At 43.8% G+C, this 12,018-nt stretch overlaps 1 protein-coding gene across 1 annotated transcript in view; it reads right to left on the minus strand.

Moving 5' to 3' along the window:
- Nucleotides 1-12,018, minus strand: part of ADGRV1 (adhesion G protein-coupled receptor V1) — a 1,128,533-nt gene that overhangs the window by 12,887 nt on the left and 1,103,628 nt on the right. Inside the window, exon 88 of the mRNA XM_029573357.1 lies at nt 7,378-7,569. Coding sequence (XP_029429217.1) covers nt 7,378-7,569 — 192 coding nt within the window. The remainder of the gene's footprint in view (nt 1-7,377; nt 7,570-12,018) is intronic.

A 12,018-nucleotide genomic window follows, 5' to 3' on the forward strand; every position in this document is an offset into this window, starting at 1 on the left:
GGAAAGTGCTCTTTCCCTTACTTGGGTTAGTTTAGCTGTTTTAACTGAGGGGATGGTCAGTAAGGCCTTGTTTGCTGATCTTAGGTTCCTGTTAGGGACGTGTAGGTGAAGGGCTGTATTCAGCCATTCGGCTTTTTCGTCATGTATTAATTTATGTATGGTGCATAGGGTTTTGTAATGTATTCTTTGCTCGATGGGTAACCAGTGCAATTCTATTAGGGTTTCAATGATGTGGTCTCTTTTATTTTTACCAGTCAAAATTCTGGCAGCCGTGTTCTGCATTATTTGGAGTGGTCTAATCGTTGTGTGTGGTAATCCAAGTAGGAGGGAATTACAGTAGTCAGTGCTTGCGAAAATTAGAGCCTGTAACACGCCTGTAACACGCATATGTCAGTGAATTTTAAAACATGCTTGTACAAGGCATATTGCCAGTTTTCCAATTAGTTCACCAGTTTGTACAGTTAATAGCGAAGGCCTTTCAGACACCTCTGGTTCTTCATCCTGCATGCTACTTAGTTGACCCGGATTCCTCAGCCTGTCCTAAAAGTCCTAAAACTTGAGATCTACAGACTTGCTCCTCCTCAGGAGCAGCAGTAAAGTTATGTGAATATCTAGGGTATTTGCACTACAGGTTCCGTTTTAAAATTCAGATTTGTGCACATAAGACTTGGCCCCGCCCTGGAATGTCCATGCTCCGCCCCTTTTTGGCCCCCTTTATCCTCATGCGCGAACATGTAAATACATGCGTATATTGCACCTTTTTAAAATCTAGGTTCCTCACGTGTGGCCCATTTTTGCACAAGCAATGCTTTTAAAATCAACCTAAAAGTAAGGAGAAGGACTAAGTCAAATTGCTACATGAACTGACTGAAGTAATTGGAGAGTTGGTTGTCAGAAAAAGTATGGTCACAAATTTATTAAATTTCATTTTGTGAAGATCACTTTGACAAATTTTAAAATTGAGTTGTAATAGATCATCCATTCACTTTTACAACCTATCAGCAAAACTGAATTAGAACCCACCCTGTTTCCAGTATGGTTATTGCTGCTGTCTAAGTGACAAGATCATCAGTAATATTTAAAGGTATGGAAAGAGAGGTCGGGGTGTAGATTATGCTAAAGGGCCTTAGAGCTAAGTTTCCCCCCGACAAGGGGATCCTAGACTCTCAGAGTGATGTATAAAGTTGTGCGATCTGTACAAGTAAGGCCAAAAACTTAATATGTAAGCTTTTGGGTTCAATACCAGGGTTTTACTGCCCATGGGCTACAAATATATTTATAGTGATCTACAAGATCTTGTTAAGTGGGGATTCTCCAAATGAGATGAGGATTCATGAGAGGATAAGGCGAGTTCCCAAAGGAAAAGTCCATAAATAGTTATTAGCCAGGTAGACTAGAGAAAGCCAACACTTATCCCTGGGAGCAAGACACAAGAATAGATCAGCTACTGGGGATCTGCCAGGTACTTGTGACCCAGACTGGCCATTGTTGGAATGCTAGACTCAATGGACCTTGGTCTGACACAGCATGATACTTCTTATGTTCTTATGAGGGTTTCTACAATTCAATGCCTATTAAAGGGACCAGTATTTTTCACTCTAAAGCCTCCTCTTCCTTCAGAAGTTGCATTGCAGTACTCTTCCTCTTGCTGGAATAACAGAAGACAAATATTTTAAAAAGCTTTGGATCCTAATCAGTGCCACACCACTAATTGGTCAGGAGGAGACACACAAGTAATATACATGATCAGTTCTCCTCTCTAAAACTCATCTGAATTTTTTTTGGCCTAAAACCATAGGATACCTGGGACAATTTTCTAACTCAGGTCCCCCATGTTTGTAGCATGCAAGGCTGCTACTGATCAGCTAAACCCATTTTATAGTATTGTTTCCCCCAATAACACAAAGATCTAAACATTATGTTGCAATTTTAATGTTGTTCGGTTAAGCAGAATAATTGGAAAATAGAAAATATCCACCTCTGCAAGTACAACATCCTATGGAACCAGTGATTTCACTGTTATATGTGCAATAGGAGGGCCCTCTAGGTGTATAGAATGTTCCGGTTGTGTGCTAGATATTCTCTTGTTTTTTATTACTGTCTTTAATGGATTGTGCAGCTTCCCACCAAAGTGGGTTCTGGAATAAATAGTAAAAGTTCATTAATATCTGTTGGTGTCAGCTAATATTCTACATTCATTTTCTGTTGATAAGGGTACCTTGGAATTTGTATAAGAAAACCAGCAACTGATGTTGGACAAAGAATCTGTGGATGCTGAGACAAACATAACTCATCATGGGGCCTTCTAAGTTAAACATGTCCAATTCAGAATTTCTGTCATCCCAGGCATCTTTTAATGCTTTACAGAAACATTGTTGGCTGGAATTCCCTGTGTTGCACCTTATTTTGATGATGTCTTGGTCATGTAAGCATCTGGATAACTTAAAGAAATCCTTCACAGATTTGAGAAATCAGGCATTCACGTGAAGAAAGATAAATGTGTAATTGGGACTACTAGTGGGACATTCTATGGAGGGCAAGATAAAAGCAATCCAAGATGCCCCTGAATCGACGTCTAAAGACGAGCTTAGTTCATTTTTGGGAATGTTTAACTTCTATCATATGTTTCTTCCATACAAGGCAACTGCTACACAGATTTCTCCATAAAGGGGAAGGGGACCTGCTAACCTGCTGATGCTTTATGTAATGACATTAGACTCCATGCTCATTTGCTATGATAACCAGAGGCCTCTCACAAGTACCAGTGATGCCTCATCATATGGTGTTGGTGCTGGACTGAGCTATACTTTGTCAGACAGTGCAGAGGCACTTATTGCCTACTATTCTGAGATTTTGTCATTTTAACAAAATTATGCTCAGATTGATAGACAGGTGCTTGCTTTGGTAGCTGGAGTTAAAAGGTTCCACAGCTATATGTATGACCAGGCTTTTGAAATCTGTACTAACCACAAGTCTCTGTTAGGCATATTCTCCAAAGACAAGCCTACACACCTGGTCTTTTCATCCTGGATGCAGTGCTGGGGTGTCATGCGGAGCGCCTATGACTATACGTTTGTGTAAAAGGCTGGCAAAGCAACTGCCCATGCTAACATTTTGAGCTGCCTGCCACTAGGGATAGCAGACTTTGCGATTCTACCTCTGGCTGGGGTTTTGATGCTAGCCATGGGCTAGCTATGTTTTGACTAAAACTGAAGTACAGCATTCAGAACCATCAGTTGAGCATGAGGGCCTGTAGAGACCTTGGTGCAATTATGGGAGGCTCCTGCGAGTGGAAGATTATATCACCTGGGGGGAGGGGCATTCTGTAGGCAGCAGGGGGCACTCTGGTTGTAAGGAATGTTTAGGTTCCTTGCTAGAACTCTCTTGCTTTTGGATCCTCTCTTTTACCTTTGCTGGTTGTGCAGCTTCTCACCAAAGTGGGCGACGAGTATAAATAATAAAAGTTCATGAACAACTTCTGGCATCAGTTAATACATTCTCAATGACGAGACAAGAAATGTTTGCAACAGTCTGAGAACTAAAGAGCATCTGGAACACATTAATAAGCTGTTTTTTTTTTTCTTTCAAGGCAAAGTTGTGTTTAAGTTGGGGGTTCTTAAAACAAACAGAATTTAATTTCATTGGTGTCATAAAATAGTAATGATACAGCTATTGTGAAAACAAGTTTGTGAGAACAAAGACAGACATAAAATTATAGGATGCTTTTAGTCAGATACTGGTAGAGAAAAGTGAGTTTGTCACATTACGCAATATAGGATTACAGAGTACCTTTCCATCTCATTAAATTTTACATGGTTGTGGAATGGAAAAGTACTTAAGACTTGGGAGTAGTAAGAATTTATGAAGTTGACATTTGATCTAATTTATAAATATGCAAACTGTTAGGCAATGCAAATAATGGAATCATTTTTATTTTGTTTCTCAGAAATAAAGGCCAACAAAAAAGTTGCAGGTAACACTTTCATTTGTAAGAAACTCCACACATGCAACGGGGTAAAAGGTGGGCTAGGCTAGCCTGCTCCTTATAATATACAGTCAGTTGGTAATCCTGGGCATGTCTATAAACAGTATAACCAAACAGGATGAATCTGCTTCTGACCCATCATTAGCCCTTACACAGTGTCAGCAGTTGTGGATTCCTGAGTTGATCTTTGGGTACACCACATAATTGGCAGTGGTTGACCTCTGGGATTTCCATGAAAATCTGCCTTTAATGAAGAGCTGCACTGTATGCACGCTGGGAAAGTTCTATGGGTCACAACAGTTGTCCATCAAAATGACAAAAGGATGAATCACGGAAGTAACACTCTTTACTCAGCAGCCAACTTTAAGAAGCAACTACAATGCCTAAGAAAAAGTATAACCAACAACTTTCATCTTTTTTATTCCTTTAGATACTTTCTGTTGCGGTCCTGCCCGCGAGGAGCGCAGGCAGGCTCCTTACCTCTCGTGGCCAGTCGGGCCGCAGACGCCTCTACCTTCGCGGCAAGCTTGCCGCCGTCGCCGGGCTCTTCCCTGGCTGCCTCCGGTCTTGCGCGGCAGGGTCAGGCCGACAAGGGCTCTCCCTTGTGGCCGGGACCTCCCCTGCCGCTCCCGCTCTCCCTGACGAGCTCAGCCGCTCCCGGGGTCCTCAGCCGGCAGGGAGGCCAGCCCTGCCGGTGCCTACACTGCTCTTCCTGCAGCCAGCCCTTCTTATCTTCCTGCCTTTCCAGCTTCAGTCTTCACGGCTAGAAGCCGCTCCTGCAGCCTGCCTTCCTCCAGCTTCAGGGCAGGGCTGCTCCTGCTGCCTGCTTGCTTCAGTGGGCCTTCGCAAGGAGTTAGACACTCCTGAGATCCTGCTGGTCTTCGTTCCCGGAGTTGTCCTTGTTCCAGCTCTTCTTCAAGGTCCTGTGTTTCCTGTTCTTCGTTGGAGCTCCTTGTCTTGTCCTGATGTCTACGTTCCAGTCTAGATGTCCGCCTGATGTTCGTGATCCAGCCCTGAGTCTCGTCTGAATCTCCATGTTCACTGCCCTGGCCTCCATCCGGCCTGCCGCTTCTTGCCGTACCCTGTGGCAGGTCCGAAAGGGCTTGGAACGGTCGGAGGACTGTTCATAAGACCACCATTGCGTTGTTGGTCTTCCGAAGCGTGCAGGTCTGGAGAAGGGTCAGTATCTCCAGTTATCTGTCTTCAGTCCAGCCTCGCTCCTGTCCAGCCCATGCTCGGGCATGCCTCACCTACCACGGCACCTTTCCTCTGGGGTCGAGCCGTGGCCCAAGAACACACATCTCCTGGTAAGCGGACCGCTCTCCTAGCGCTCCACAACACTTTCATTGTTATATGCTTTGGTAGGTTTGGGATTTATGGAAGGAGAAAGAAGGAAGGGGAGAGAATGGGAGAGGACATGGGTGAGGAAAGGGAGCTATGGAAGAGCAAAGCAAGGGACAGAGAGAGACATGTAAAAGGAAAAGGTGGGATTGAGGGATATGGAAAGGAGCAGAGAAGAGGTCATGGAAGCAATAGGGACAAATGGGATTAGGAATGACAAAATATGAAACTTCCCTATCCCTAGTCACCCAGTTGTGCAGGCCCTTGGCACAATCTGTTCCCCCTGCTGAACTCTACTGTTCAGTTCATCATGTTTCCTTACTTCATTTTCATTCCTCCAACTACACACTCACTACCCCCATCAATCCTGGATGCTGCTCCTCCACTCAGTAATATGCTGCTGCTTCTTTCGTCATCCCCTTAATGATCCACTTACTGCCCCATAGTCTTGGGTCCCATGCTGGTTACAGGCATACCCTCTTCTCTGATCAGATGCTCACTATCTCCCCCCCCCCCCCCCCTTATCTTTCCCCACTCCGCCAGACGTATGCTCCATAACTCCCTTCTGTCCTATATTTTCAGATCTCATACCTGATCACATCCATAAACATCTCCATCACATGATCACTGATACTTCCCTCCATGCACAATGGCCTCTCATTTACCCACTGCTTCCCCCTCCATCACAAACAGAAGCATGCACCCATACTGTCTCTCAAACACACATGCCTAACCAAGGACAAACTGCAAGAAAATATTAGCTCAGGGGATTTTTTCAAAACCAGCCTACAGGGTATCCTGTCTGACTCCCTCATTCACTTTCCTTGCAGCATGTGTTACTTTCAACAACTCCCAAAAGCATACCAAGCTGATCCTTGAGAGGTGCATAATGTGATATGGAGCCTGGCAGATCTGAGCCCAAAAATGTCCAACATAAATTTCACATTTTCCCTAAATAACTAGATAGTAGAGAACATTGTAGAGTAGGGATGGGCAAATAGAGCAGATGTCCCCCTTCCATTCATGCCATTGCTTGGGCCCCCCACAATTTGGTTAATTCTCATAAATATATCATGGATTGCTAGTTTAGTGTTAGTCTTTTGCCAACCAATCAGCTCTTGACCAGTTGCCAAGTAATTAGACAACCACACTGAAAGCCAGTCTCAGACACACACACACATACCTGGTGGGTGGCAGAAATCTCATCTGAGGGTCTTATGCAGTCTGTGAGCTACAGTTGCCCATTCATGACTTCAAAGTTCATGGCAAGATTCAAAAGAGCAGGAATTAAAATAATGCCTAATCACAGGCCCTACTGACATTTATCATAGTTTTCTCAACAAGAATGTCCCATGATCAGTTTCAAACTGTGTATTCATGTGTGTGAACATATACATACATGGGAATTTTCTGGGGGAGGAGGGACATTTTTCTAATTTTTTTCCCAGTTTTTAGTTTAACTCTGGCCAATCCTAAATCAATAGGAACTTACATTCCATCATTCAGATGGCCAGGCGAGGCTAACAGATTGGAAAAATAAGAGAAATGTGCTGGTTGCCATACTGAAAGTGAATTCTCAAAAATAATTCTTACAGTTGTAGGTGTTTTGTTTTTTTTAACTAATTCTGAAAAACACCAGACAGAGAATGAGTTACTTTGAATATTTAGACCAAAGTTGAGTGGCAGGAGGTGCTGTGTAAGAATTTTCAGGTGTGCCACTTTATTGTCCTAAGAACAGAAATGACTATTTCATAGTTCTTCTTTAACACTTCTACTCGGTGAGACTTGCAATCAGATTTACACTGCTGTGAGAAAATCTAGTTCTACACCGACTGGCAGAGCCTTGCTTACACATGCAGCCCATTTGTATAACTATTTTAAAGCCGCAGCATTCATGGACTGAGAAAAACAGCAGTTTTTTAAAAATTATTTTGACGACTGAGTATAATAAATGCTGGCCCTAAATCCATCCGCATTATGCACACCATTGCTGTAACTTTCAGGCGCACTCGTGTTTTTGAGGTAAATTCATGACTTAAAAGTGCAGGTACCTCCTCCATGGCACTGATGAGGTTCTGCGTGGATTTGCTGATCTCTCCTCCGGCTGGGGGCAGGCCACTGCTTGCTGTAAAGAAGGTGGAGCTAGGGTGGGCATGCCCATTGGTTTCGATACTGTAACTGGCTTTCACAGGGCAACAGAGCTGATTGTGCAGGATAAAATACACCACAAACACGTAGAGGCCCTGAAATGAAGCAAAGAAAAGAACTGTTAACTTTATCATGGATGAGCGCGTGACAGAGCAGCCCCGAACACGATGGAGCAAATGCACCAAAACATTTACTCCGGTTTTACTTCAGTGCAAAATTTATTTCCCAGTGAGAATCCCAAATGTTTTCATGGAGGGGTCTGGAGCAATTTTTTGCACTGCAGCAGAAAACTTTTGACATGGTCGCATGACTCATATTTTCACAGACACACAGAATGGGAGAAATCCAAAGCTATGAGACAAGCCCAGAGTATGTTTAGCAGTGTGAAAGCGAAGGTGAAGCTTAAGATCATCAGTCAGCAGGTGGAGAACTTGTACATGACAATCTTCCTCTACCAGCGAATTCTGTGCTTTATGTAATCTTTTGAAAATTGTTCATTCAACTGTAGTGCAAAGTTCTAGTGGCTGCATTGGTTGCCTTTTGAGAGAGATGCAATCTTGTCAGCATACACAAAGTTAATTGGAAGATTTTTAATGGGCCTTGCTCCTATAGTCCTGTAGGAAAATGGAATTTTCAAAACCACAGGTATTTATTTATGAGCCTCCTATGCAGGACAGTGTCTATGTTTTGTCAAAATCCAAATATACTGCATCCAGTGCATGCCTGTGGTCCAAATCTCCAGTCAGAGAAATGGATCAGCTTTGTCTGATATGATCTCCCGCTGGTAAAAGCAGGCTGCCTTGGATCTTGTAATCTGCAGGTTTTAAGACACTTCACTAACCTTTTTCACTTTATCAGAATTTCCATTGATTTTCTTATTGCCAAGTTCAAACTAGCTGGCTTATAAATACCAATTTCCTCTGTATAAAAGCAGTGATTTGTAGGATAAATTGTGAATAAAATTGTGTGGTTGCTATGTTATTCCACTTGGATATTTAGCAATAAAGATCAGGAAATAAACTTAGGTGGTACTTTACTGATAATATTTTCTATTTCACTGCATTTCATAGGTCTAAATAAACTAAAGAAAAAAACATGAATTTTTTTCTTTTTTAACAAGGTGCACTATTTAATTAAAAAAAAATGCATGAGGAACCCATCCCCAACCTTCTCCTTTTATTAAACAATTCAACCCCAGCACCTGAGCACACCCTAGCCCACCTTCCCAAGCTCCCCCGGACTCACCAAAATGTCCCTGGTGATCTAGCGGAGGGCCCAGGAACAACCTCCAAATCCTAGGCCTGGTGGCTGACATTATTCAAAATGGCACCGGCCACTCTTTGCCCCTATCATGTGACAGAGGCTACCCAATGGAACCGATAGCACCTGTCACATGATAGGGGCAAAGGGCAGCTGGCGCCATTTTGAATAATGGCAGCCACTGGGCCCGGGAATAGGAGGTCGTTCCTGGGTTCCTTGCTAGACCATCAGGGACATTTTTCTGAGACCGGGGGGCCTTGGGAGGGTAGGCTAGGGGAGGCTTGGGTGGGGTCAGGGTTCAATTGTTTAATAAAGGGGAAGGGTTGGGGTCGGGTTCTACATGTGTTTTTTTTTATTAAAAGAAACAAAACAAAACAAAAAAAAAAGATCCAGGTATGGACCCAAAATTGCCCACCCCTGAAACAATAGTCAAAACACCTCCACTATCTTGACTTTCTTTCTTCTCAAATCATTCTGGATCCACTCCATCTGGCTTTTGCCCTCTACATTTATAGAAACTTTATACCAGCACTCAACAGTAACAAACCTACCTATGAAAAGGAAACACTGTAAATATCACACCAAGCCCTAAAACACCAATACACCTCCTATTAGAAAAACAGAACAAGTCAGATTGTTATAGATACTTATACAGAAACTACATGTGAGCAGGATGCCTCACTTCAGTCATATATGTGGAACACAGATGGACTCTCACTAAATACAGAATAAAGAGACCATAAAGTACAAATAGAAATTTGTAGACAAAAACTGAACTCAGAACAACAAGCCATACTCTGACTGCAGTGCAATATTGGAAAAACAGAATCACCATGCCTCATAAAACCGCAATCATAATAGTAACCTCATACCAATGAAAAATAAATATTTCAAAACAGCTGACAAAAAGAATAAAATATAATAATTAAACTCATATACAAATACATTATTACAAAACAGCACACATATCAAATAACACTCAATAATTAAAACTAATAAGGATTAAAAGAACTCTCTCTCCATACCTAGGAACTTTTATTTCCAGTCATGCTGAGATTGTCGTGGAGTAGTTAGCTGAGGCAGGATGGGGGGCACACAGGCTTTCTCCTCTCTCTTGCTCACATGCTCTCTGTTCCCTTCCCACACATATACACAGGTTTTCACAGAAACACATGCTCTCTGTTCTCTTCCCACATACACACATACTGTCTGTCCCCCTGCCTCACCACTGATACTGTCTGTCCCCTGTGTCCCCTCACATAAACACAAGCTCTCTGTCCGCCATGCCCCCCCACACACTCTGTCCCCATGCCATTCCTCACACACTTTGTCCCCATGCCACCACCCACACACACTCACACTCTGTTGCCATTTCGGCCCCCCCCTCCCACCAACACACACACACACACACACACGTTCTCTGTCCCCTGGTTCCCACAGCACACCTGCTCTCACATACACTTATACAGATGGTCTGTCTCCCCATACACACATATATGCTCTCACATCCATGCTCTGTGTACCCCCCATATGCACTTGCTCTCACACACCCATTCACATGCATGTTCTGAAGCACCACACATGATGTAGTTCCTCGGATAGTGCAAGCAGCAGCAGTAGCCGTCTTCTTGCATCACTGCAGCATCAGGAGGCCTCCTCTCTCTCTCATTTGTGGGCCATACACTTTCTTCAGCCACGCTGGCTGCAGATGCTCCCTATCCTCTCTTCAGCTGTGTGGGCCCTGCTCCCGATCCTCTCTTCAGCCACGTGGGCCCTGCTGCACTTGCTTTCAGTCCTCTTTTCAGCCAGAGGAGCCCAATCACCACTGATCCAGATCCTCTCCTCCGGTGCTGGTCCTTTCTTCCAGCTCAGCAAAGCCCCTGCCTCCAGTCTCAGATTGGGCCTCCTTCTACCTGCCTGCACGGGCCCACTTCCTGCCCACTCACAGGAAGGAGGCCTAATCCCATAGTCCTGTTGTAAAGTCCAGGCTGAAGAGGGTCAGAGGAAGCACCAGGATGCCACCCCCAAACCTGAGGCGCACTAGGTGGCTGCCTACTTCCCCTAGTGCTTCCACTGGCCCAAGCCTTATGCTGAGGGTAGTAACTGCTAGGGATGTGCAGACAAAAAGTTTATGTTCATAAGTCCATAAGTCGAAAGGGGGGGGGGGGGGGGGGTCAATTTCGGTCAATATGGACATATGTAGAATTCTATAAGTTGAGTCTATGTCCATACGTGCACCGATTCCCTAAATAAAAATTTAAACCCCTCACCCTCCTTAATCCCCCCCCAAGACTTACCAAAACTCCCTGGTGGTCGAGCGGGGAGTCAGGACGCCATTTCTGTATTCCTTTGCGAGGAGCACGTGACGTCGGCGTCACGTCGGAGTGACGCGGACGTCACGTGCTCCTCGCAAAGGAATACAGAAATGGCGTCCTGACTCCCCGCTCGACCACCAGGGAGTTTTGGTAAGTCTTGGGGGGGATTAAGGAGGGTGAGGGGTTTAAATTTTTATTTAGGATCAACAATCGTGATTTCCAACGTATTCAACATAGCTATGTTGAATAAGTTGGAAATCCGATCGTTTTCGCCTCATCACTTTTTTAAGTAAAAAAAAAAATTACGTTGCGTTTTACATATGCGTTCAAAACGAATGCACACCCCTAGTAACTGCCACTCCGTGTTGGTTACTGACAAACCTTATGTTAAGGTTACAATTAAAACCAAGCAACTTTCAAACTTTTAACAAAATTACTGCCAGCAATATTTTTATAGGCTGAGCAGCCTTCTTGATAATACAGATAATGCTGCTTGAACATGCGTTGCTTTAGGACTTGGCTGTAGAAGCAGTCCTGTGCTTTTTCCCTAATATTTGTGTATCAGTTCCCCAGACCATAAAAAGCCAGGGGCCCAGCATCGGCTGTCATCTAAATCCAATTCCCTTCCCCCCCCCCCCCCCCCGCCATTGACGTGGACAGCGATATTAAGTTGCATAAAAAGCATCAAGGCTAATTGGTTAAGGATAGTAATTCCAATGCCTTCTGATAAGGGTAGTCTGCTGCTCCATACAGGTTACCTCCTAGGCACCTTTTCTTCAGTTCCAACCTCTAGCCTTTAGCGATCCACAGTGTTTATCCCATGCCATTTTGAATTTGTTTATTTATTTAAAAGTTTTTGTATTTTGCTACTTCCAATTGCTCTTTCAGAGCAGATTATATTCAATACATTCACTACTAAAAATCTAAAACATGGGGGTCACGTGAGGTGATATTCCGGTGAGGATGTGT

The sequence above is a fragment of the Rhinatrema bivittatum genome, chromosome 1, assembly GCF_901001135.1.
Source record: "Rhinatrema bivittatum chromosome 1, aRhiBiv1.1, whole genome shotgun sequence".
NCBI lineage: Eukaryota > Metazoa > Chordata > Amphibia > Gymnophiona > Rhinatrematidae > Rhinatrema > Rhinatrema bivittatum.